General features: G+C 46.8%; 4 protein-coding genes across 13 annotated transcripts; 1 reads left to right on the plus strand and 3 right to left on the minus strand.

The window, feature by feature from the left end:
• Positions 1 to 834: 834 nt before the first annotated feature.
• Positions 835 to 9,248, plus strand: LOC147231481 (polypyrimidine tract-binding protein 3-like). 10 transcript variants are annotated; one of them, XM_086152894.1, is made up of 13 exons: positions 835 to 962; positions 1,671 to 1,731; positions 1,816 to 1,982; positions 2,904 to 3,287; positions 4,154 to 4,264; positions 4,359 to 4,515; positions 4,652 to 4,708; positions 4,811 to 4,923; positions 4,999 to 5,032; positions 5,429 to 5,521; positions 5,901 to 6,123; positions 6,204 to 6,281; positions 7,211 to 9,248. In XM_086152894.1, the coding sequence occupies exons 2-13, from the start codon at positions 1,707 to 1,709 to the stop codon at positions 7,341 to 7,343; spliced, it is 1,575 nt and encodes a 524-aa protein (XP_086009020.1). In that variant the 5' UTR covers positions 835 to 962; positions 1,671 to 1,706; the 3' UTR covers positions 7,344 to 9,248. The 10 variants fall into 10 exon arrangements, with proteins under 10 accessions (XP_086009020.1, XP_086009023.1, XP_086009017.1 ...); XM_086152897.1 differs by having other exon boundaries at positions 2,904 to 2,975; positions 3,147 to 3,287; positions 4,811 to 5,032; positions 7,211 to 8,167; XM_086152901.1 differs by lacking the exon at positions 835 to 962 and having other exon boundaries at positions 1,546 to 1,731; positions 2,862 to 3,047; positions 3,147 to 3,287.
• Positions 9,249 to 10,510: 1,262 nt separating this feature from the next.
• ugcg (UDP-glucose ceramide glucosyltransferase) lies at positions 10,511 to 22,673 on the minus strand. The gene is made up of 10 exons (XM_086152903.1): positions 22,260 to 22,673; positions 16,008 to 16,152; positions 14,825 to 14,927; positions 14,613 to 14,714; positions 14,421 to 14,533; positions 13,265 to 13,443; positions 13,099 to 13,185; positions 12,807 to 12,914; positions 12,627 to 12,705; positions 10,511 to 11,089 (listed from the first exon to the last, which is right to left on the minus strand). The coding sequence occupies exons 1-10, from the start codon at positions 22,355 to 22,357 to the stop codon at positions 10,919 to 10,921; spliced, it is 1,185 nt and encodes a 394-aa protein (XP_086009029.1). The 5' UTR covers positions 22,358 to 22,673; the 3' UTR covers positions 10,511 to 10,918.
• A 112-nt stretch (positions 22,674 to 22,785) lies between these two features.
• On the minus strand, positions 22,786 to 24,463 carry LOC147231483 (molybdopterin synthase catalytic subunit). Its single transcript, XM_086152904.1, has 4 exons — positions 24,316 to 24,463; positions 24,065 to 24,221; positions 23,460 to 23,583; positions 22,786 to 23,381 (listed from the first exon to the last, which is right to left on the minus strand). The coding sequence occupies exons 1-4, from the start codon at positions 24,428 to 24,430 to the stop codon at positions 23,286 to 23,288; spliced, it is 492 nt and encodes a 163-aa protein (XP_086009030.1). The 5' UTR covers positions 24,431 to 24,463; the 3' UTR covers positions 22,786 to 23,285.
• A 4-nt stretch (positions 24,464 to 24,467) lies between these two features.
• Positions 24,468 to 26,464, minus strand: mocs2 (molybdenum cofactor synthesis 2). The gene is made up of 3 exons (XM_086152906.1): positions 26,357 to 26,464; positions 25,726 to 25,850; positions 24,468 to 24,607 (listed from the first exon to the last, which is right to left on the minus strand). Exons 1-3 carry the CDS (start codon positions 26,366 to 26,368, stop codon positions 24,481 to 24,483), a joined length of 264 nt encoding a protein of 87 aa, XP_086009032.1. The 5' UTR covers positions 26,369 to 26,464; the 3' UTR covers positions 24,468 to 24,480.
• Positions 26,465 to 26,541: the final 77 nt, after the last annotated feature.

Here is a 26,541-nt window from a genome sequence, read left to right on the forward strand (position 1 = left end):
TTTTCACTTGATACTGAAGACACTTTAAAGTTTATTTGTATTTCTTATTCTCCCCCTTTTTTTTTTCTTTTACTGTTTATACAATTTTCTACTATTATTTATCATTGTTATATTTTTCTTGTAACTCTGGCACAACAATTTCCTTCGGGATAAATAAAGTTGTTCTAATTCTTATTATCTTATTTTAATAAAAGTGTAACATTTAACTGATATTTCTGGTTTCGTCCATAAATGTAGGACGAAAAGATGTTTAATTTATTATTAATTTAATATTATAATAATATTACAATAATTTAATATGTACTTGCATGTGTAATTACACACTGATAATAGCGTTCCCTTCGGTACTACCCAGTTGTTGTCTTTTTTTTGGATTTTTTTTTTTTTACTGAACATAAACAGTATAAACAAATATACATCTGTACAACTAACATGGCAAAGTTGAATCGGATGAAACAACTGGGGATGAGGGATCAAAGGACATAAGGACATTCGTTCTGTATGTAATCAGAAGTTAAGAGTGTTAAAGGTTTATGAGAAATGTTTATTGCTAGACAAAAAAGAAAGTAAAGGACAATAATTAAATAAATAGATAGATAAATAAAATAATAAATAAATTGAAATAAACAAACAAAAAAAACTTGCAAGGGGAATATAACATATAATTAACTTGGTGGTTCACAAGAAATCTCAGACATCAAACTGTATATTTTTCGGGTTTTTGGATTCTACCCGGTTGTTGTTGTTCAGAAACAGCCGTGAGCCGCCATGTTGTGACGTAACTTCCCCTACCTCCCTCCGGAAAAAAAAAAACAAAAAAAAAACAGGAAGTGACGTCGCGGCCCGTACGCGGTGGCTGCCTGGCTGCGGGGCGGGAGGCTCGCGCGCGCACTCTTCCTCGCCCTTTCATCTCCACCGCCCCCCCCCACTCCAAATAAAAAAGGCTCGTGGACCATGGACGGGTGAGCGCGCGTGGAGGAGTGGGGTGGGTGGGTAGAACCCACGGAGAACCCACGGAGAACCCTCTCCATACCCGCCGCCATTTCTCTCCTGCGTTTCCGTGGTGACTGAGCCGCACCTGCGCACCCCTCCCCCCACCCACTCGTGTTTTTGTTGTGTTGTTTACTTGTTTACTCCTCCCACGTTCACGCGTGACCCCCTCCCCTCGCGCACCCGTCGCTAGCTTCCGTGTTTTCCCCGGTTTGTTTTTGTGTCGCGAGGACGCCTTCGGAGTCGCTCGGAAGTCTCGCGAGAGTCGCGCGCAGACGTCGCTGCTAACTTTGATTTTGTTTTCTTGCGCGAGCCCTCCCTGCCCCCCCCGATCGATCACAATCGATCACAATCGATCGATCACAATCGTGGTAACCTATCGATCGGGATCCTGGCGCGCGCCTCGTCCGTCTATATCGATGAATTAGCGATCTGTAGACTCGCGAGATAAAACGAGACTTGACGGTGAATCGATTATAGGAGTCGCTAGTAAATCCCCAATCGATCGGTTTGCAGATCGAGCTATCGGTTTCATCAAGATTATCATTCTGGATGTTTTTGTTTTTTTTTACATTTTCAAATCAATTTTTTCTCAGATTATTGAACAGATTAGTCTCTAATCAATAAATAATCAATTATGCATGACCGTGAGTGTCTCGTGACCTTGACCTTCTCTGCAGGAACCAGGCCTCACCTCCAGTCTCACCTGTGTGACCATGAGCTCCGCCCACTTGTCTCCAGGTGAGCTTCCCGCATCAGCTCTGTCGCCATGACAACAGGAGCATCCCGCGTCATAGGCGATTGACTTTTTTTTTTTTTTCACAGTGGATGGCGCCGGTGGGTTGTGTGTCTCTGAGCGTGCTCAGTGCGTACCATCTAGAGTCCTTCATCTGCGTCAGCTCCCCGCCGACACGTCCGAACAGGAAGTGCTCGCCCTCGCACTTCCCTTTGGCGGAGTTAGCAAGCTGATCACACTAAAGGCTAAAAACCAGGTAAGTACTGGTTAGTTGCTACAAGACAGGAGCTTTTGTTAGCTACTAATGGTAAGCAGCTGCTGATGCTACACACTAAACACTTCCTGGTGGCTGCTACATGCTAATAACCTCATTCTGTTTGTCTATTAAATTCCAATAGCCTTCTCCTTTTGATGCCTATAACTTGCTACAGGGATCATGCTAGCTGGTTTTCATTAGCAATCATGTACATAAACCGTAATAGTAGCTACTACATGCGAAGTACCAAATTTGTCTCCTAAAAGCTAATAGGCTTCTCATATCTGATGGTGATAACATGTTAAATGCAGCATGCTAACTGGTTTACATTAGCAGTCATGTACATAAAACTTCCTAGTTGCGGACACATGCTCAGTACCACGTTCCGTTGGTTAATTAAATGCTAAAAGGCCTCTTCTATCCAATGCTTATAACCGATCACAAGCAGCATGCTACCTGGTTCCCATTAGCAATCATGTACATGAAAGTTCTCCAGGTGCTTGTACCTAACTACCACATTTTGTTGTTTTATGAAATGCTAAACCCTTCTCCTATCTGATAAAATGTTACATGGAGCAAGTGAGCTGGTACCTGTTAGCATTTATGTCCATAAAATGTCCTAGTAGCTGCTATGCGCTAAGCAATACATTTATTTTATCTCTTAAAAGCTATTAGCCCTCTCACTTGCTAACCGCCATTTGCCGAGATAAGTGCTACACACTTTCCTGCTAGTAGCTAAATGCTACCTGCCGACTGAAATGTGTTCTTAAGTTCTTGCATGCGGCATGTTTTGACCGACCGAAAAACCTCTTCCTGTTTCGAGCTGATATTTTTTTTCCTATATAGCGTAAAATAACAACCCTCTGGGTCAATGGTCAGGCGGCCGGCGGTCGTGACCTCTGACCTCCCTGTGTCTTCCAGGCGTTTGTGGAGATGGCGTCCGAGGAGGCAGCTGTCACCATGGTGAACTACTACACATCGGCCACGCCCACGGTCAGGAGCCAGCCGGTCTTCGTGCAGTTCTCCAACCACCGCGAGTTGAAGACTGACCAACTGACCAATCAGGCGAGCTGCAGATGTCCCGGGCCCCGCCCCCTGCAGCCAATCAGAGTGATAGATAAAGAGCTGTTATTAATTTTGTGCACGTGTTTGTGCCGCTTGCAGGCTGTCAGCGCCTCCGCACTGCATCCTGGGAACATGGCGTCCGGCGGAGAGGGGCGGGGCTTCCCTCCTGGACAGAGTCCCGTCCTGAGGATCATCGTGGAGAACTTGTTCTACCCCGTGACTCTGGAGGTCCTGCAGCAGGTAGAAACGTCATTATTAGTATTATTGTTATTATTATTATCAATACTACTGCTAGTACCACTAATAATAACAATGGTACATGTTATGAGTAGGAGTACTGTTGTAGTAGTCTTAAAATACCTTTTTTATTATTATCAATTATGATCAATAGTAGTATTAGTATGTTTTTATTATTGTGACTAAACATGTGTGTGTGTGAGTGTGGGCGCAGGTGTGGGTGCCCAGGTGTGTATGGAGTTGTGCAGAGGACTAAATATGTGTATGTGTGTATACGGGTTTGTGTTCAGGTGTGTATAGGGATGTATAGTGGGCTGAGTATGCATGTGTGTGTGCGTGTCTGTGTTCAGGTGTGCACAGGGATGTGTACTGGGCTAAGTGTGTGTTTGCAGGTGTGTATATGGATGTGAAACGGGGTAAGTGTGTGTATGTGTGTGTGTGTGTGTGCGCAGGTATGTATGGGGACATGCAGTGGGCTAATTGTGTGTGTGTAGGTGTGTGCTGGTGTTATCATTATATTATTATTATTTTTATCAGTCTTAATTTTGTCAATATTAACATTGTTATAATTATCATTACTATTATTCATATTGATATTGTAATGAAATTTTTATTATTGTTATATTGATACGGGTGCTATTAATAATACTTGTTTGTTATTATTGTTATCGCTGTTGTTAGTATTATTACTATTTTTATCAGAATTAATATAACTAAATTGTATTTAAATATTGCTTTTATAATGGTGACCAATATTATTATGATCAGTAGAAGTGGTACTAATAATATTACTCATGTTATTAGTTATTTTATTATTATTATTATTCATTTTTTAATCCATATTATTATTATTATTGCTGGAATTCCAGATCTTCAGTAAGTTTGGCGCGGTCCTGAAGATCGTCACCTTCACCAGGAACAACCAGTTCCAAGCTCTGCTGCAGTTCAGCCACACTGTGCACGCTCAGCACGCACGGGCGGTGAGTGGTGGACACACACACACACACACATGCATACACGTATTGGCCTCCAGCAATGTGTGTTTGTGTGTGTGTGTGTGTGTATATGTTTCAGGCTCTGGATGGCCAGAACATCTACAACGGTTGCTGCTCGCTGCGGATCCAGGAGTCCAAACTGAGCGCGCTCAACGTCAAATACAACAACGACAAGAGCCGCGACTTCACCCGCGACGACCTGCCGAGCGGAGAGATGGAGCCACATGCCGCCTTCGGTGAGACGGCGGACGGGTGGGCGAGAGAAAAAAAGAAAAAAAAAAAAACAGAAAAAAAAAATGGTGCTACATTTGAGCTTGTTAGCATTGTGCTAATTGACGTATATGCGAATGTGTGTGTGTGTGTGTGTGTCAGGTGTGACGCTCCCACCCTACGCATCCGTGTTCCCACCGCCCTTCCACCAGCACACGGGTGAGACGTCTCCACCGCCGCTTCTTCCGGCCTGTTCTCAGTCAGCGCGCTACTTCCTGTCCACACAGGAAGTGGGGGTTGACCGTGTCCCTGCTCCCGCAGGTGTGTCGATGGCGGCTGTCCCCGCCTCCCTGGTGTCCCCGCCGCGCGTCTCACTGCAGATGGCCCCGCCTGCCGTCCATGCCGTGCTGCTGGTGTCCAACCTCAACCCGGAGGTCAGGGGTCATGTGTTCGCCGCCGGCCAATTGGATCGCGGATGCCGAAGTAACTGTTTCTGTTTGTGCCCACAGAGTGTGACACCGCACTGCCTCTTCATACTCTTTGGTGAGGAACACGCCGTCCAATCAAACGTTTCGGGATGCTTTTTGACCAATCGCAGGCTTGTGTGTTGTGCATGTGTGTGTGTGTGTGTGTGTGTGCGCGCAGGTGTGCATGGAGATGTGCAGAAGTCTTACTGTGCACGCATGCATGTATGTGTACGGGGATGTGCAGCAGGTTAAGTGTGTTTTTGTGTGCATGTGCAGGTGTGTATGGGGATAGGCGGCAGTGTGTGTGCATACATGCGTGTGTGTGTGTGTACAGGTACATTCAATAAGCTAAGCTAGTGTGTGCACACAGGTGTGTCTGGGGATATGTAGTTATGCGAGTGTGTATGTGTGTGTATGCAGGTGTCTACAGGGTTGTGCAGCAGGTTAAGTGTGTGTGTGTGTGTGTGTGCAGGTGTGTACGGGGACGTGCAGCGTGTGAAGATCCTCTTCAACAAGAAGCAGAACGCTCTGGTGCAGATGAGTGATGCCTCCCAGGCGCAGCTCGGTGAGACTCACTTCCTGTTTGCTTCAAAATAAAAGCTTGTTTCAGCAAACTCACTTCCTGTTTGGCCTCAGAATAAAGGTTTGTTTCAATTTCAAATTAAATTCCTTTTTGCTTTAAAATAACAGCTCTTGTTACACATCATAGAAGTCACTTCCTGTTTGCAACAAAATAAAATCTTGTCCTGCAAATCAAGAAAGCCCACTTCCTGTTTGATTCTTAATAAAAGCGTGCGCTTCGCATAAGGGACTAACTTCCTGTTTGTTTCAAAATAAAAGCTTCTGCTGTATATTGGGAAAGCCCATGACCTGGTTTAAAATAAAAGTTGTTAGGTGACAGGAATGTAACTTCCTGTTTTGCCCTCCCCCTCCCCCCCACGCAGCCATGAGTCACCTGAACGGCCAGCGTCTCCACGGCAACGTGATGCGGGTGACGCCGTCCAAGCACCCGGTCGTGCAGCTGCCCCGCGGAGGGGCAGGGCTGGAGGAGCAGGCGCTGACGCGGGACTTCTCAGGCTCGGCCCTCCACCGCTTCAAGAAGCCCGGCTCCAAGAACTTCAACAATATATTCCCGCCGTCGGCGACGCTTCACCTCTCCAACATTCCGTGAGTGGCAACCGGGGGCGCCGTCTGTCACATCTCCGTCGTCACGGCGCGGGGATCTGACCAATCTCGTCTCTCGGCAGCCCGACGGTCTCCGAGGACCAGCTGAAGGAAGTTTTCACCTCCGCTGGCTTCACAATAAAAGCCTTTAAGTTCTTCCAGTAAGTAGCCGGTCACTTCCTGTTTCCGATGGCGTCGCTCTACAGATGTGACCTTTGACCTCTGATTGGTCACACATCGTCTCCTCTGATGTTAACTGCTAGCGTTGGCGCTAGCGTGAGCCAACGCTGCATTGTAATAAAAGCCTTTAAATTAGCCATCAAGTAGCTAGTCACTTCCTGTTTTGGAATGGTTGTGTGACCTTTCACCTCTATGATTGGGGGAAAAGTCATCACCATCGTTTCCTGTTATGTAAGCAGCTAGCGTTAGCTCACCTAATTTTTACAATATCCATGTGAACGTCAAAGGTTTCACTAGATTGATGTCACTGGAAGTACGTAGCAGATCGATTCCTGTCTCCAATGACATCACTTCTCCAGATGTGTCTGGTGGCTAAAAAAACCTAGCTATCGTCTGCTTAAATGTTAGCTGCTAATGCCACTTGGCAATAGCTAACGCTTCCTGTGTTTCCAATGACAGGAAGTGACATCACTCTTCCAGAAGCGTGTGTCACTCTTGGGGAAGAGTCGCCGCCACTGGAGTTAGCAGCTAGCGTTAGCTGCTAACACGAAAAAGTCCTTGTGACTTAGTCCTCGTCGGTCACAGGGTCATGTGATTGACGATATCAGAGAAATTAGCTGATCACTTCCTATTTCCAATCATATCATTCTCCCAGTCGTGTGTGACCTTTGACCTCCTCCATCACCATTGTCTCTTGTGTTGGCGGCTAACTTTAGCAAGAGTAGCTCATGTGAACAGTCCAAGGCTTCACGGGCCATGCGACCAATAGAAAGGCAGGAAGCAAGAAGCCGATTACTTCCTGTTTTCCTTAACACCGCCTCCAGTCTCGTGATGCTCCGTTAGCGTTAGCTTGCATCACGTCATCGTAAAGTGAAAGTAACCCTGGGTCATGTGATGGATGATGTCATAGGAAGGACAGGAAGATGGCGCTGATGCAGCTGGCGTCGGTGGAGGAGGCCATCGCCGCTCTGGTCGTGCTGCACGACCACCAGCTGGACCGGAACCAGCACCTCCGGGTCTCCTTCTCCAGGTCGACCCTCTGACCACGAACCACCAGCTTCACCTTCTGAACTGCGTCTCCTTGGACTCGGACCTCTGACCCCAAGGGCTAAAACCTGACCTTCAGGTTTGCCCTCTAAAACCTTGACCTCCATGTTTACCCTTTGACCTCCACATCCGACCTTTACATTTTATCCCGGGAGTCATCGCCATCGGTTACCAGTGCTAACTAGCTCTAACTGTTAGCATCTCCTCCCTGGATCTTAGACAACAAGGTGACATTTTTTTTGTGCCCTTTGAACTGGACTTCAGGGCTCCTGATTGGCTGGAACGAATGGACCAATGGGAGGGCTCGATGCCCCCCGTAGAATCGGACTACTTTCAGATGGAGCGGCGGCTGCCGGGCCCGTCGGCGTGGCGACAGACGCGGCGCAGAGCACATTCCAGAGCCGCGGTGCACGGGAAGTTTTGAACCGACATCTGAGGACTAAATGTCGGGGGAAACCACGTCACGCTGTATCCTGCCGCCGTTTTTTTTTTTTTTTATTTTCTATTTTTTTGGAGTTTCCCTGCGATCTGGATCTTCTTGGGTGCCTTACTGACCTTTGGGTTCTCTCGCCTCGGACCCACTTTTTTTCTGACCCGGAAACTTTCTTTCCCCTTCCTCTTTGTTTCTTTTTTTCCCCCCCATTTTAAAAAAAAAAATGTATTTATACTGTAAAAATAGTCCACGAGGCCCTGCCCACCTGTGTGCGTGTCAAGCTGTGATCGGTCGATTTCACAATTTTTTTTTTTTTTGGTGAAACTTTACTCATACGCCTCCTGGCCTCCGACCTTTTCCCGCCAGGTTGGAAATTTTTATACCCCCCCCCCCCAGGGTGGTGGTTTCAAAATCATCGCAATTTGAATGTCGGATTTTTGCCCAAAATAAGTCAAGAAGTAAACCCCCCCCCCCCCCAAAAAAAAAAACATTTGGACAGAGGAGGCAGAGTCAAGACAAACCAAAGTCCGTGTGCCTTTGTGACATCACTTCCTGTTTACAAGTTCCGTGGAACCGTTGTTTTTGTAACATGTTACGTGCCGCCACACCGGTTTATTTGTTCGTTTGTTTTTTACGAAAAAAATAAAACAAGCAGGGGGCGGGGCTTACCTCAGACGGGGGCGGGGCATCCTGTCGTCACGGCAACCATCAAAGAGATGACATGCATGCGAAGCCGGCGTCAAACAAGCTTCGCTACTACAAACCAGTGTGCTACAGGTCGCCTCACATGTGTTGCCATGGTTACTAGGGAAACAGACCAACCCACATGAAGCTGCCTTAATATTAAAGAGTATCCTGACGCCGTGGTAACACTTGTACCGCACAGAGTACACGGGAATGTACCGCGTCGCCCGCCAATGTATTACCTTGTGTAGCGTTAGCGGCCCCGTAACATGTTACAATGCTAAATCACTGGGGAAGCCGTGCTAACATCACAGCTAATGCGCGATCCAACGGGAACGCCGATCCCGTCGTGACATTCCAAACCAGCGCGGTCGAGCTAGCGTTGTGCTGGCGTCGCGAGCAGCTCAACTGTCTGTAAACAAAGCGCTGGCGAGTTTCGGGGGTGGTTAGCTTACAGCAGCTAAGAGGCGGTTGGCGAGGAGCCGCCGGAATCCACCGCCAAGCCAGTTCGAAGACGCAGAAATACTTTTGTTTGTTGCACAAGACGTTTCGTGGGGCGCTCCTGAAGCTCTTTTATACCTGAATGTACTTTTTTTGTCGTTTCTTTTTCTTCCGATCGTTACTACGCTACTGAATGTATCGTGTTTTTTCTCGTGGTGCATTGTGGGAGTGGGCGGGGTCGCTATTACTGCATGAGGACGATGTGAAAGTCAACGCTTGTTATTTATTCCGAAAGTGTGACAGGAGGTCGTAGCATGAATCATTGAATAAACAGAATCATCGGCCATGTTTGTCAGCAGTGTCTCTTTCAGCGTTAGCACGCTAGCGCCAATGCAGAGATTAGCAAAACCGCCGCTTCGGACTTCCGCTAACCAGTGTTAGCCTGTGAAGTTCATGTATCAGGTCGCCGCGGCAACGGAGACAAAACTCCAAGGGGGCGTTTCTCGAGTTCAAATGATAAAACTTTTATTGTTTGATTTTTTTTTTTCCTTCACAACGCCGAGCTGTGACCAGCTCAGACAACAGCAGATGGGGTTTCAAATAAACAAAAAAAAAAAAAAAAAGACAACCACCTACAGGTGAAGTGATCCTATTGGACAACAGCGGCGGGGCTCGTCCGACACGGCGACGGCGTCATCAACCAAACCTGAGCTCGCATGGCTAACGGCGAAATCTAACATCTAAACGCTAGAGCGACTTTTAGAAAAAATCCCTGTGAACACACACACACACACACACATTCTCTCTCACACGCAACCACTCTCTCACACACACATAGTGTTCAACGACGTCAGGTGAGCTTCTCCACGTTTGAATTCTGAAGAAATGTTGCGACTCAATACTGAAAGTTCTCCCATCAAAGCTGAACTTAAATAATAATAAAAAAAAATTGATTTACAAATCTGAGGAAATCCTCTGACTTTGATTGGCCTTTTTCTGATTTTTTTTTTTTTTTGTTTTCGTTGTCGCCGCGGAAACAGGGCTGACCCTGTTTGACTTGGAATCCATTTCCTGACCTCCCCCACCCCATTTTCAGTCACTTGGTTTCTCCTCGGAAAACTAAGACCTGGATTAACACTGACTCACCCATTCCCCTAGTATCGCCACGGCAACGACCCGCCCGTGGCACAGGATGTAGAATACGCGCCATATGGTTTTCCTGATTCAGGAAACAAATAAGTTTTTTTTCGCGTCGGCATCTCTTGTTTCGAAGGATGGGAATAAGCCGAAACTTGGCCCACCCACTATATATAGGCTCCGCCCACAGCGACCTCTGACCTAGTCGAATGTAACAGCTAGCAGGAAGCGGCGATTTCAAAATAAAAGATGGTCGGCGCGATAAACGTCCGGCGAAACTTTTATTTTGAAAGGCGGAAGCAGGCCACCACTTCCTGTTCCGCTCCTCGGCTTCCTGACGAGTGATTGTCAAAGTAAAAGCGTTAAAACGTATTTTTTTTTGTTTGTTTTTTTTTGTTGTTTTTTCTAAAATAAGATGCGTGATTATAAAAATCGAAAATCCCGGCGCTGAAATGCGTGAGTGAGGAGTTCTTTTTTTTTTTTTTTGCTGATTTTTTGGCGTCGCCACAGAAACGCAAAATATTAATACTAATAATAAAAGAGGACACTTTAGGCCACTGAAGAAAACAAAAACTGGGAAAATGCTAAAGGGGGTGGGGCCTAACAGATATGGGGGCGGGGCCAAAGGGACAGGGGGCGTGGCCACGTCTGATCTACCTCTCCACTTCCTGCGCTCCAATTGGCCCGTGATGGCCTCATAATATTTTAGCACCAAAATGAACATAAATAGTTGTTTTTTTTTTTTTTTAAAAACACACACGCACGCACCCACAGACACACACACACTCTTCAATCTTCCTCTTAAAAAATAAACAGAAAACAAAAAAAAAAAAAAAAAAAAAGTGTCTCTGTTGATGGGCAGGGTCGCCGCGGCGACTAGACGTCCAGAATCTCCTCGGCCGTGCCGCCGCAGCGCAGCCGGTAGCGACCCGTCCTCCAGCTGATGGTCTGGTCCCACAGCGCAGACAGGAAGATCTGCACCGCCATGGACTCGCGGATAAACCACGCCACGGCGAAGTCCAGCTTGGAGAAGCACAGCGGGCCACCCTGCCGTCGGGACGTCAGCGGGGGCGGTTAGCTGGTTGGCGGTAACTTATTAACCAATAGATCCGCGGGGGTTTCCTATCACGCGATTTCAAGAATCCACCACACACACACACATGGTGGTATCTTGCCCGACGGGTTTTTTTTTTGACTTGAATTTATCTCTCCTGTTGAAATGATCTGTTCTCCAGCCCCCCCCCAAAAGCATGCTTTTTTTAAAAAAAAAAAAAAAAACTTTCTTATGGGTTCATGTGCAACAAAAATATGGAAGGGAATTAAAGGTAACCTTAATTATTTGTGTTCCCAAACTGTCCTCTGCAAGCGTGGAATTCGACAACACTGATATTTTACTTAATACGCTCGCAAATCAAAAGCCAGTGTAACCCTTTGCTAATGCTAAAGCTAACGCTTGCTAATGCTAAAGCTAACGCTATCTACAGCAAGCTGGCTTTCATTCATCCTATTCTGCATGTTTGATATTAACACGGGTTTTCCCTTCTTTATGGCGACCAATAGATGTGCTCGGCGGAGATGGCGTTTGCTGGCGGTAACCAAGGACGTCCCAATAAGTTAAAAAAAAAAGGGTTAAAAAATCTATGTACTGCCAATTGTACTTGTTTTTAGCTTTATCCACTGCCCTTGTACTTTTTAATCTGATCTCATTTTTACTTGTTTCAAGTTTTATCTACCGTACTGTCTTTAATTTAATCACATTTGCACCTGTTTTTAGTTTATCTACTGTTTTTTTAATTTGTACCGCCAGTTGTACTCGTTTTTAGTTCTATCCATCCCCTTGTACTTTTTAATTTGATCTCATTTTTCACTTGTTTCGAGTTTTATCCACTGCTTCCGTACTGTCTTTAATTTAATCTCATTTTCACCTGTTTTTAGTTTATCTCCTGTTTTTTTATTTTGATCTCATTTTATTGTTGTGCTGTGCTCTGCTTTGTTTGTAAACTTGTCGACCCTGAAAATGAGGCAGACCTCAGTGGTCTTACAAGTATAAATAAAGGTTATTATTATTATTATTATAAGTGTGGAGTGTCCAGAAAGATGATTGGATGGTGGGCAGAACGGCCCGAGCTTGAAGGAAACACGGGGAAAACACCCGGCTTTGCTAACGTAGCTACGCCTTTAGCCTTTAGCTTTGTCCTTCGGGGCTGACTTAGCTGTGTTGTAATGCTTGGCAAGATCTGTAACCCATTATTTCCTTCTCCTGATGGACCATGCAACTCTCAGGCCTCTGAACTCCCCCATCACTAGTGCTCTTCACTATCCCAAGAATCAAATTAATTCAAAAAGCGCAAAAAAAAAAAAGGCGTATTAAGAGGAGAACGCAGCGGTGAAGGATGTAAACGTTGAGCGCCGTGCGCAGCTGCTGCTAGCTTGTCTGTTTGTGCGCCGCCGACTGTTTTGAGGGTCGATTGGTCGATGTTTGGGGACGTCTGTGGTCCCAGACAGATAAATAAAGTCATGTAGCTTTCTGGCGCCCTTTCAAAAAAGAGCAGGAAGTGTTCCTTCAAAACAAAAGCCCACTTACCTGGACCCCTGTCAGCTGGATGTAGTCTGATATGAACCAGGCGAGGCAGTGGCACATAAAAAACACCATCATGTCCCACCTGCGCGTGCACACACACACACACACACACACACAGAACGATTTGAGACGGTGGCGCGATGGCAGAGCTCCGCCCCTGTCGGCACCTGATTGGCCGCTAACCTGAAGACATAGTGGGTGGCCCAGCCAATGATGAGGCTGGCGAGGAAGCACTCAGACACGGGCTCCAGGACGGTGCCGGGGAGCATGTTGATCCTCAACTTGGTCCACCTATGACACACACACACACACACACACACACACACACACACACACACACACACACACTTTTTGAGTTCCTGTCCCTTTGAACTTCAGACGACACGGCCCCACCACTTTCATCTCCCTGTCACTTCCTGTATTCCCGTGCCAGCTGCCTAAGTTTCGACCAATCCCGTGAGGACTTGTGGGTCACCTGATCAAGCGGGACTGGAACTGCCCGATGGAGTATGAGCCGGAGTTCTGCATGGCCACCTGCGTCGCCATGGAGAATTTCCATCCCCTGCAGAGGGAAGGAAGGGCGCATCACGGTGATCCACTGCTCTGGTGGGAGTGCGGCGGCTACATGCTAACGCGCTTACCTGTCCGCGATGGCTTTTGCCATGAAGTAGTCCTCGGCGATGTACTGCGCGAAGGCGACGAGGCCGCCGGCCTGGTCCAGGACGTCCTTCCTCATCAGGCACGACATCCCCGTCACGCATTTGATGCCTGTCACGTTGGCCGAGATGTAGGAGCGAGGGTGGGACGTCCCGAAGTACACCTGGAAGTATCCGGCTAGCATTAGTCCAAAACATTCAGCGCTACTGCAAAGGCTACCTTTAGCTGCCAGAAAGAAACCGGAGGGGTAGCACGTCTTCTTGACACTTGCCAAGCCAATAGCAATGGCAGCTGCCGGTTTATTCAAAGTCACTGCACAGCGCATTAGCATCAGCATTAGCATCAGCTGCATTAGCATTAGCTGCTCGAAAGTACCCTCAGGGGTAGCCCATATCCCCCCAACACTAGCGAGCTGTCTTTTAGCAATGGAAAAGCTAACAGCAATGACACAGCGCAACCATCTTTTGCTGGACAGTACCGAGGGAATGTTGGAGATGTAGCATGTTTAGCCACAACGCTCGCAAGCTATCTTTTAACGATGGAAAAGTAAACAGTTTATTCATGGTTTCTGCAAGGATGAGCATCAGCTCCGGTAACATACCCTCAAGGATACCACGTATCGTCTCAAAACCAGTAAGCTATCATTTAGCAGTAACAGTCGGCAGTTTACTCATGGCCGCTGCAATGGTTAGCCTTAGCTGCTGGAAAGTATCCTCAAGAGGTGGCACCCATCATCATATTAGTCTTTTAGCAATGAAAAAGCCTACAGTGAGATCAGTCGTTTTATTCACCGTCACTGCAAAGGTTAGCATTAGCTGCGGGCACGTACCATCATGGGATGTAATGGATGAAGCATGTGTCATCAGAACGCTAGCTAGCCGTGTAATGGTTGCGAGTTTATGCAAAGTTGAAACGGAGGTTAACATTAGCCGCTGAAACGTACCCTCAGGGGCTGTTGGGGATGTAGAAGCTTCATCGCAATGCTAGCAAGCAACGCTTAGCAATGAGAAAGCTAGTTTTTTGAGGCCTTTTAAAACAATAGCCGTAAACAGAAACATAAAACCAAGATGACTGCCAACTATTATGATATCTGTGGCAACAGGCCCAATGCTATGGTGGAAGACTTAGCATTAGCTTCACCTGCTCCAGCGTGGCAGCGAACCCCTGGCGATCTGCAACGTACGGCAGGCCGTGAACAAGTCCAACCTTCTCCGTCATCTGATTGGTCAGATCCATCAGGGTGTCGGGTTTCACTGAAACACATAGGGTTCACTTAGCATGTGACGATCCAAAGAGACCAACGGACTGTTGGCGGGGCGTAGCGGAGCCCACCTCTGATGCCACTGTCGCAGATCCACACCAGGCCATACTTGGCGCCCTCGTACCCGGGCATCAGGTTGTTGATCTTGGGGTTGATACCGACTTTCTTGCCCCCTGGCAAACAGGAAGTAGAGATGCTTACAGGCTTTTGCCTGAGGGAGGTGCTCCTTGGCCCCCAGACTATCGTAATATTCTGAAGCTGAAGTCGGAAGTTGAGGTCTCACCAATAAACAATCGGGCGTCCACGTTGGGGTATTTGCCCAGAAGCTTCTTGCAGACGTCCACAGCAGGATCATCCTGGTCTTGAACACAAAGCAGGACCTCGTACTGCAAAACACACATCCGTCACTCACAGAGAGGCCAGGGGGCGATCTGGGGGTACTTAGTGGACAGTCCGAAGGGAAGGAGTGCAGGTCCGAGACAGCGGGAGGTAGTTGATGGCCAATTCAGGAAGGGGGCAGATGAGGAACAGAAGGTGGTAATTGAGGGTTGTAGGTCAAGGACAGCTCAGGGTGGCATGAGGGTATTTGTTGGACAACTTGGGGACATCTCGGGAAGAGGGTAGTTGACGGACAGTCTTAGGGTGGTGCGGGTCAACAGAAGGGGGTAGTTGATGGACTCTGGGGGCCTGTTGGTAAGAGACAGTCCAGGGCAGGGGTAGATCAAGGACTGATGGGGGTCATTGATGGACAATCAAGTGGGTAGATGAGGGCAGTTGACAAAAAAAGGAGTTATTGATGGACACTTCTGAGGGGTGTAGACCTGTGACAGGGGTAGGTCAAGGGCATATGGGAGTTTATGGATCCTCTTGGAGGGGTTCAGGTCAGAGACAGTCAGGTTGGGGGAGGACTCAGGGACAGTCTTGTGGAACGTCTTGTGGTGGTGCAGATTAAGGATGATTTGGGGCAGGGGTGGGTGTAGGTCAGAGACAAACCAAGGCAGGGGTAGGTCAGGGCTAGATGGGGGTAGTTGAGGGACAGTCTTGTGGGGAGGTGTAGGCGAGAGACAGTTCAGGACGGGGGGTAGGTCAGATGGGGTAGTAGATGGAGAGGGTGGGGAATTCAGAGATGGTCCATTGCAGGGGTAGGTCAGGGAAGGGTCAGGGACGGATGGGGTTCTGGATGGATGGTTCGGGGCAGGGATAGGGTCGAGACAGTTCGGTGTGGAGGTAGGTCAGGGACATTAGGGCGTAGTTGCTGGACAGTCTGAGAAGGCATAGGTCAATGACAGTTCAGGGCAAGGGAGGGGATCAGTCAGGGACATTGTGGGGGAGTTGATTGACAGCCTTGGGGGGTCAGTGACAGAAGGGGGCAGTTGATGGACAGTCCAGGTGTATGTCGGGACATTATGGAGAACAACTCTGACGGGGGGTTTATTTAGCACCCTGGGGGGGGCAGTTATACTCACCTTGGGGTAATCCAGAGTGAAGAAGGTCTCTAGATTGGAGATCAGATTGGGGTCGACGCCCTTCAGTGGCTTCAGCAGCGAAACGCCCGCCAACTGCACAAACGGCTGTTTGACCTCTGACCTCTTCTTGTGAAGGTGGAGTCGCCTGGAGGAGGGCCAGAGGTTAAAGGTCATAAAGGGCGCCGTGACAGGTATGCATTCAACACGGCGTCTGCTTCGCGGAGATTCAGAGAACCCTCCTGCTTCCAAGAACCTGCAGGTAGCAGCTTACATGTCCTGGGACCTCCCTGCAGGGGACTCTTACATGCTGCCGGGTCTCAGAAGACTGGTCACAACCTTCGTGGAGAAAGACCAGCGGGACTGATGTGACAACACTCACCACCAGGGGGCACCTAAGGTTGGGTGGCTGGCGGTGATGACTGGGATACAAGTCACAGTTGACTGAATATGTAGTCAGTCTAAAACTACGTGTCTACATGTGTCTCCATTTTTTCTGCATCTGAAAATCCTGGTGTGCGATTTCAGCAACTTATCCGATTCTCTCGCACCTTGAACGGGCAAAGAGATCCCTCTCGGTGACGTTTATCTATGAAACTTTAAGGGAAATAAAACAAACAGGTTTATTGGAAAGGTTTTCCAGTCACTTGGTCTTTACAGAGATTAGCTTAAAAATCCCACAGCCAACAGATCTTTAGATACATTTAAAGGTGAGGGGAAAACGATTCTTGAGTCCTGTGAAATAGCAGATGACTTCAGCAACTTCTTTGTGCTCACAGGTCCCTCACAAGCAGAAAAAACACCAGATACCGCCGTCCATCTCCGGAAGAAGAGCCCTCCTTCCTGTCTCTCACCCTTTCTCAGAGACAGAGCTTCTAGATATTGTCTACAACCGCAAATCAGCCACAACGGGAATCTTCGATTCTCAAAAAAGGCCTTCATGGTCAGCTAGGCCAAAGTGACGCCTCACTGTGAAGGCGGACGACCCATCTGACTTTTTCAATTATAGGCCAATATCTGTCCAAGGCTTTGGAAAAACTAGTCTACAACTGTCCGGTCCAATATCTTACTGAACGATACTGTAGTGTTCTCACGCAGGGTGTCAAAAAACCAAAAAACGAAGACGGATGTTGCCTTAGAATGTACCTTTACTCGAACACCTCGCCACTTCTGCTTGGCTTGCATAAAAATGCTGAAAATAAACGATACACACATTCAATTGGATGTTATAGCTTTGCTATTGTAATGCTAAACGCGGCCGTACCAACTGATTCATTATTTTAAAAGGAAGAAGCCGTCAAACGCCTCTGTGAAAACACGAATATCCTCCATCCCTGTCGGTCTGGTGTCAGGGAAAGGTACTCCCTGTTGGTTCCCGTGAGTGCAAACTGCTGATAGTATCGCGGAGGCCGGAAAAAACAGGGAAATTAAACTTTGGAGTACCTGTTGAAGGCATTTGATAATGGACCCTCAGGGAGGCAGTGTATTTTTGAGTCGCTCCCAAGCCTGGATTAACGCAGGGGGGCTCCGCCAAGAAGGGCATGCGGCGTAAAACTTGTGCCAAATCGGCGGAGGCCCAGGTTCACAACAATCTCCGTTGGTGCCGATATTGTACAGGGCACCAGCGGAAATCGGGCTACTTTAGGTGGAAGAAGGAGAAGAGGAAGGCCTTTTCAGAAGCAGAGAGAGAAGAGGAAGGGCAAGAATCTGTGGCTGACAGTAGGGAGTTTGAATATTGGAACGATGACAGGAAAAGCAAAAGAGTGGGTACATGTGATGCAGAGAAGGAGAGTGAAGATACCGAGTCCAGGAGACCTGGTGTAAAGATAGTAAGGCTAGAAGCAGGTTTGAAGTTGTACTATCATGGTACTGACAAGAGAAAAAAATGGAGTGGGAGTTATCTTGAAGGACAAGTTTGTTAGGAATGTTCTAGAGGCGCCAGACCGAAGCTGGAAACTGAAGGTGTGATGCTCAATGTTGTTAGTGCCTACATCCCACGGGTGGGATGGGAGTTAGAGGAGAAGGAGAACATCTGGAGTGTGTCAGATAAAGTAATGCAGAATATCCCCAGATGGGAGAGAGTGGTAACTGGTGCAGACTTTAGTGGACATGTTGGCGCAGAAAACAGTGAAGTGATGGGCAGGTTTGGTATCCAAAAATAGGAACACAGAGGGACAAGTAGTGGTAGACTTTTCAACAAGGATGGGAGTCCTTTCGGTATCCTTTCTTCCAGAAGATGCAGAAACACTGGCTCACTTCTTAGAGGACATAGTTAGTCTACATCTTGTACAGATGGGGTAACCTGAAGGAAATATAGGTGAAAATATAGGGTGGTTTGTAGGATCGATCTGGCGAAGATGAAGAGGACAAAGGAGGCCTGGAGTAAGAGCAAAGAGAAGATTTGCAGATGGAGTGAAAGAGGATACGTAGTCAGTGGGTGTGAAAGAAAGGCATGCATTATTTTGTGGTGGCCACAACTATCAGGCAGGAAGTAATACGCATGATGGGAAAAAAAAAAATCTACAGATTTATAGATTATTTGGTAAAGATGGCGTTATTTAGCTTGAAGGATGAATTGACTATGTAAAATAATTAACCCCACATTTAGCAAAGACTTCTTGTAGCTGTAGTTTATACACACTGATAGTGTGTAATATAAAAGAAGTCGTTTCCAGCAATACTGTTGACATACTTTTAAAAGTAGCCCCATCTATTTAAAATTCAACTTCCGCATTCAAAACTGCACCTCGAGATCAGTTTTTTTTTTTTTCCAAATAACTTCAGAGATGAACAATCGCTAATCGGACTTAGATGAAGAACCAAAGCTGCACAAATATTTGTATTCTTTGTATTGGACATTTGTCAGCTACCTTGGATGTTGTTGACTAATTTTACAGTTGTGCTCAAAATAACAGCAGTGTCAAAATCCTTATAATATTTTATATTTCCATTCATTGATAACATTACAGTTTACATCAAAATATGAAGAAAAAGTATCAATATTTTAATGACTTTACAGAAAATGAAGGTTAAAAGATATTGGGCTGTTAGAAAAATAAAAAAGTGTCTGCATTTTTCATTACAAACTCAAATATTAACTCAATAAACTGAAAAAAAAATGTTAAGATTTAACATTCCTGTGAATCACTAAATATGAGTAAAGCTCAAAATCCTTATAATATTTTATATTTCCATTCATTGATAACATTACAGTTTACATCAAAATATGAAGAAAAAGTATCAATATTTTAATGACTTTACAGAAAATGAAGGTTAAAAGATATTGGGCTGTTAGAAAAATAAAAAAGTGTCTGCATTTTTCATTACAAACTCAAATATTAACTCAATAAACTGAAAAAAAAAGTTAAGATTTAACATTCCTGTGAATCACTAAACTAACATTTAGTTGTATAACCACTTTTTTTTTTTGAGAAAAAAAGTGGTTCTTTTTAAAAACACCCATCCACTTCAAGGGTATTTCAAATATCTCTTCAAATATTTTGATATAAGCAAATTAATCCATGATCTCTGGTATAAATAGACGCGAAACCACAGTAAGAGAAACAGCTCCATATCGTGATGCGCGTATTTTTTCTTTTTTTGAACAGTTGGGCTTTTTTTTACGATAGATTAGCCTCACACGAGTGTCTTTAGCTTTTAATGCAGATCATTTTAGCTGAGCGGAATATCATTTTCTGCACTTTTTTTTATACGTTTTTCCCCCTCTCCAATGAATGTTTTAATTAAAGCAAGGTGTTCTTCTTAATAATGTCTGGCACGACCCATCTTTCTCAGGTTTTCGGAGAGAATTGCATGCACGACATCTGCTGTCTTCGTCCTTAAATAAGGTGCCACCTGTTTCTTTACATAATAAATGACTTCACTGATGGAACAGCACACTGCTATTACTTTGAACACGCCTCTTTCACTTCATTATTCAACTACACACTCGGGAGAATCCACATCGTGACTCCGCTACTGGTAAATTATTTGCCGTGTAATAAAGCGATTTATACCAAAAACAGTGATTGATCCGATTAGTCATGTTGGATTGCTGTTATTTTGAACACAACGGTATGTGCATGTGGTGGAGGGGGGGGGGTTGTTTTTCTTTTTTACTATTGTGATTTTTTTTTTCCCTCTCCTTTTATATGCAAATAAATTCAACAAAACATACAACCAGTCACCCTCTCATTCACACATCATACATCTTCCTGTGCATCGTGTATTTGCAAGTGTATTTGCAGTCTCTATGTCCTCTATTGTAAGTCGCTTTGGATAAAAGCGTCTGCCAAATGCAATGTAATGTAAAGTAATACAGTAACATACAATTATTCACTCTCATTCACACCTCATTGAGACAACATTCACCCTCTTATTAAACATAGCGACATAAATTCATTCTCAAATCAGAAAGACTGAGACAACATTCACCCTCTCACTCGTACGTCGTGTAGACATACAACAACCATAAATTACGGCCATTTCTTTTTTCACATCCTTTGAGAACCGCCGCTTTTACAACGATACGGCTAATTTACGGAGTTTTATTGTGTGATTACGGTAGTTTCTTTAAATCAACACCATCACAGTGGACAAATGAAACTATTTCCGCAAACCCAGTTGCATTTACGATAATTCTTCGGATCGGCCATATAGAAATACAAAGAGTCACTTCTCAGGGTTTCAAGGATTCCCGATGAGAGGGGTCTAGAAAGTGGGTCACCAGGGTACCCCGGGGCCTGGAGGAGGTCCAGGACCAGGCGGATCATGAGTCACATCACGGGGTTCACAGTCCGATCACTGGACGGAAAACAATTATAATTTCAAAGCGTTTCAATTGCAATTACAAAACCAAGAACCGCTTGATTATTCGGAGGAACATAGATGAGAAGACAGGATTATTTTTGAACACTGATTGATCCTGAGGATCACGCACACATGCAAACACACACACATGTAGAAAAATAATTATAAATATCGTGCAAATAATTGATATGAAAATTGATTTTTTTTTTTTAAATAAAACTGTCAAAAATTAAGTTCAAAAAAATTATTTTCCGTATCATATAATTCAAAATTATTTGTTATTTTTTTCTGAAACATTGACGAAAAAGAATTTGATAAAAAAAAAAAAACTTACCTGAAAAATAGCAGGGGGAAAAAAAAATGACCTGGAAATTTGACAAATCAAAAAACAGAGAGGTTTTGATGTTTCGACCCTGAAAAACAAACACTAACAGATAAAATAAAGAAAAACAAAGGGGGCCGCTGAGTTTGAAGCGAAATTAAATGAAATTAAAGTCTTTTCTAATTCTTCAACGGCTAGTATTGTACCATTTAAGCGATTAGCATGTAGCTGTTAACGCTACCGGTATTAGTCGTGAGAGATCACACTCCTGCTTTCTATCTCTGACCTTCCCGCTCTCTTGGTTGAGGCAGAAGGCCGCCCGCATCCAAAAAGGCAGCGTTCTTTGCGCTGCTTGGCCGAGGATGTCTACTTTCTGCAGATTTTTCAAGAAGCGCATCGCGATTCCGCACCGGGGTAAATAAAACCCGACTTGTTGCAGTCGTGCTACAAGATCCAAACTCTGCAGGGGGGTGGCGAGGGGGATTTCAGGTTGCTCTGAAGGGGCAGGGCATTAAATGCAACTGGAACGTGCACTGCCAGATGTTTAAGAAACTCAAGAATTGCATGAAAACGTCCAAAGTGCTACAATTTTCAGTTGGGCATTGTAACCACAAGCCTGGTGTGCTGCAAGCCTGGGTGTCAAAAGAGCTCTGTGTCAAATAATATTTATTTCCTGTTACAAATAAGGTTTTTCTTAAAATTCAATCCAAGATTGATTAATAAAAGAGAGATAGAGACCCGTCTAATGAGTGCCCAGGTTTTTTTCACCCCAAAAAACGAAATTCATCGGGGGTCACAGAGCAGAAGTCAAGCCCGGATTAAGTAGTCGAATCCCGGGTTCGCCCGGAGCCTAGCCCTAGCTAACGGCGAGCGGGTTTGCCAGGGGAAAAAAAACACATCGCCGCGAACGTGTCGGACACGGGACCCGTCCAGGGGGGTTCTGTAGTCCCCCACCCCCACCCCTAAGCCCCCCGCTGGGGATTCAGTTACTCCTTTACACCGGTTTGACGCCGTCATGGGTGTATAAGCCGCCCGAGGTGAAAGGGGGCGGTGGACGGCGGCGTCGCTTTGCGTTAGCCTAGCTTAACCTAGCCTAGCCTAGCCTAGCTTGGCGGTTTACTTACACATAGATGATGGACATGAAGTGCATTAGCCACAGGACGAAGAAGAGGATGAAGCCGAAAACGGCGAGTCCCTGTAAGGCGACATCCACCAGGGCCATGGCGGGGAGCGGCGGGGGGCCCGGCGGGGGTGGGGGGCGGCTCTCGGTCCACCGGCCGACCGGCCTCGAGGATCCCGCGGGGCGGTGGTTGTCCCCCCCGGGCGGGGAGCAACCACTTCGGGCTCGAAGGCGGCGGCTCACGCCCCGAACTGCTGTCCCGGCGGTGTTCGCCCGGTCGGGGGAGGGGGGGGGTTGCTCCTATCTGCGGGTGGAACACGGAGCCTCGGCTGATCCTGCGTCGGTGTCCCGGTCACGGTATGAACGTCTAGCTGGGGGTCGACTGTCAGCAGACCGGCCGACGGTCAGCTGACCAACCGGGTGTACAGCAGGGATCTACAGCAAGCTTGAGGCGCAGCGAAAGAAGCATTTCCGGTGAATTTCAAAATAAAGCACCTATTTAGTAATGATCGAAAAACGTTCACTTCCTGTTAAAACAAACAAAAAAAAAAGTATCAATTTTAATAGAAGTACGGTACACAGAATAGCTCAGCCGCTACAAAAATTACTGCGAGATGGAACAAGCGCACAAGAGATAAGAGTTGCCACAGGACGAAGCGGAAAACAGAGCAGAAAGCTATTTTTATAATGTGTGTATGTGTTGCTTCATTGTCCCGAAGGAGGAAATGAAGACAGACACCGTGTTGTTACACAGTCTAAAGAACCAACGATGTTCGTGACGCAACACTGGGAAGTTCTAAGGAAGATCTGCCAGGGCCGGCCTCCCTTAAAACCATTATAAGGCATTGCCTACGTACATTTTACAAATACCATAACTGATGTGCCACGTTGATGGATGACTAGCCATGGTCTCACACGCACACTCATCCACATGACCATCATGTGACCATGACAAGTATGACCCCCAAAGCAAGATAACATCCTCAAATAAATAGTCAGTTCTTGTGTAAGAAAAAAAAATCACATTTATTCATTCTTTATTCACGTTGTCAGCAGGCAGTTGGCGAGTGGACCACCGGCACTCGACGTTCTCTTTCCAGCTGGTCTCCTGAGAGTCGTACACCTCCTGTGGAAGAAGACACGGCATACTTATTAACAGAAAGACACGCTTACGATGAAGCTACTGCGGCCGTCATGGCCCAACCTTCTTCCAGATGGGGAGGTTGGCCTTCAGCTGGGAGATACAGTGCTGAATGGCCTGCTGGCTGTCGCTGCGGTGAGGGGATGAGATCGCCATGACAACACTGGCTTCGCCCACCTTCACCCACCTGAGGACGGACAGCGAAAGTTAGCTATCGTAGCTACAGCTAGCGCAATATTAAACAGTTAGCTAGGAAATAGCTAGCTAAAGTAATCACTTAGCTGTTGAACAAAATAACATAGGCTAGCATAATTTACCAATTCGAACCATATGATGTGCTAGCCACAGTAGCATGTTACATTAAGAAGCTCCAACATGCCAGCTGTAGTAAGCATTGTAGCATTGAGCTTCAAAATACCTTTGCAGTTTAGCGTGTAAGCCCGCCATGCAACTCCGCAGAGTTAGCAGAAAGCGGTCAGCATCTAACCTAAAAACAATGTAGGCTAGCACCACTTAGCAGTTAGTGGTCAAACACAATGACATGTTAGTAACAATGGCATGTAAGAAGCTACAACACGCTGGCTGTAGTTGGCATTGTAGCAGTTGGCTTCAATATACCATCGCAGTCAAGCAGTGTCACCCTGCTGAGCTAGCAGTTAGCATCTCACCCAAGCCTGTGATGCACGCAGATGTGTGCCACTGACGGCCAGCGCTCCCTGATGTCCCGGCACAATTTGGAGAACTCTGATTGGACCATGGGCTCATACGCCTCATAGTCCAGGCCGACCACCTTTTGGCCATCCAGCTCGTCCTCCCGTGTCGTACCTGCAATTACGCACATATACAAACAATATCAGAGCTGCTGTCACAAGCCCCACCGCAATCCCGTGGCCGGGCTTCCCCCCCCACAACCACTAACCTATAAAGACTGAAATGGCACCGCAGGAAGGGCTGCGGACGCCATCCACCACTTCCTGCACTGCAAGGCCGCCGCTTCTCAGCTCGATGACATCACGCCACTCCCCCTGCGCCATTTTGGAAGACTACGTCACAGCCGTCAATCACCCGCCCCCCCGACAAGCAGCTACCCGCCGCTCAGAGGCGGTACCACGGCGACCTCGTCGCCGTCCCCCAGGGTCACCAGCTGGTCGCCGATGGTGACGTACTGTTGACGAACAGCCAGGATCACCTGTCCCTGCAGGATGGAAAGTCTATGTGCGCACACGCACACACACACACACACACACACACAATAACATTATATGCTGTGTGTGTTGGATTCGATGACATAAGTCATGCTCAATACATTGATCGCGATCTACCAGTCGATCACAAAGGTAATACTGGTAGATTGCATTACATTAAAAATTATAGACATCAGCCTATCACCCATCCGTCACTTGATTGATATAAAGAGCAGCCAGTCAGATGACATCTGATTTTTTCTGACACTGAGGTCACTGCACCCGCACAAACAACGGCCCGGAGTGTAGCAAAAAGTTACCTCAAATGTTAGCCCTCGTTTTTTTTTCTCTTCAACTTAAGAAAGAGTGTAAAATGAGAGGGGGAGCTGGACCAAGTAAGAAGACAAAAACTTATCACTTTCATAGGGAATTGGAGGAGGACTTTTTTTCACGATGACATTTTCGATGTGCGTTCGCCTCATCTGTCGGTCTACCATTGCAATACCAAAGAAGGGTAATGAGGAGCGGCATTTTCGGACCGTTCGTGGAAAATACGACAAGGACATCCCGCCAAAAAAGCGCGCTGAGAAAGAGAAAGTTGAAGGAACTAAAATCCCAGTTGTCCAGACAGCAGTCACTTTTCACACAACATACTTCCAAAGCGGAAGCCACAAAAAAAGCATCGTTCCAGGTGAGTCACAGCATCGCTAATAAGGCCGGCTGTAAGCCACTACCGTCCGGATAATGATTCAATTCCGTGCAAGTCATCAGAGTGAACTAGGATATTGACAAAAAATGTACATAATTATTTTGTGTTCTGCAATATTAGCTCATACGGTTATGCAAGGTACATCAACATACATTGTACATATAAAGAATGTTTTGCATTTTTGTTGTGGGTAGATCATTTTGACTAGGTCATTTTATAAGTAGCTCGCATGCTGAAAAAGTGTGAGCACCCCTGATATGGGTGAAGGCGTGTGTGATGCTGAGGGGTCAAAGGTCACTCCTCTCCCGATTGACAGATAGCAATAGAGGGGCGGGGCTTAGCCTGGCTGTCAATCGTCCAATCAGATTGGTGAGCAAACTGAACATGTTATCAACATCCCCATAGCAACAGGGCGGGGGGGGGGGGATTCGGGCACCTTGGGTGGCGCTGGACCAGCAGTTCCCACAGGTCCTGGGCGCTGATGGGCGTCGGCACGGAAACCAGCTCCTCCTCCTTCAGGCCTGTCAGCTCGCCGCTCTTGGCGAAGTACAACGCCACCACCTGTGGGAGGGGGGCAAGATATCAGTGGGTCCTAACTACGGCGCCCAGGAAGTGTTGTGTGCATGTGTGTGTGTGTGTGTGCTGAAATAAATCACATGGGTTGGATTAGTGTGTGTGTAACAGGTTTGATACTGTGTGCTGTCCTCACTCGGACACACACACACACACACAGCGCGGACTCAGTTTCGCTGTTGGGAAATAGATATTTAACAACAGGCGCTGATGTCACTGGTTTCGTGACGTCAGCTGAGCGGAAAGTCAGGGGATCCGGTTTTACTGGAAGCCAGAGGGTCCTTCCGCCGTGACGTCACGGCGGGAGGACCGCTCCCGGCGGGGGTCACGTGGGCGCGCGTGACCCGAGTGCGTGTCGCGGAGAACCGGAGAACCGGAGAACTCCCCCCCCCCCCCCCAACCCGAAAGAAGAGAGTCCTGTGACCCGGAAGTACCGGAGACTTCCGCGTCACACGTTAAGCCGCGAAGGAGAAGTAAAAGTGCCGGACACTCACTCGCGCAGTCATGAAGAAAGGGACCGCCGCCTTCCGGTCGTCCAGGAGCGTAAGGGCCGGGGCTCGTGCTCTGTTTGCGACGCAACGTCACATCCGACCGCGTCGCCATTGGCTGCTGAGTGACAGCCAGCTGACGCCCCGCCCCCTCAAAGTTCAGCTGGCGTCGGTCAACTCGATGCTTTCTA

This window comes from Fistularia commersonii, chromosome 9 (genome assembly GCF_037954325.1).
Source record: "Fistularia commersonii isolate RoL2024-O1a breed Wild chromosome 9, RoL_Fcom_v1.0, whole genome shotgun sequence".
Taxonomy (NCBI): domain Eukaryota; kingdom Metazoa; phylum Chordata; class Actinopteri; order Syngnathiformes; family Fistulariidae; genus Fistularia; species Fistularia commersonii.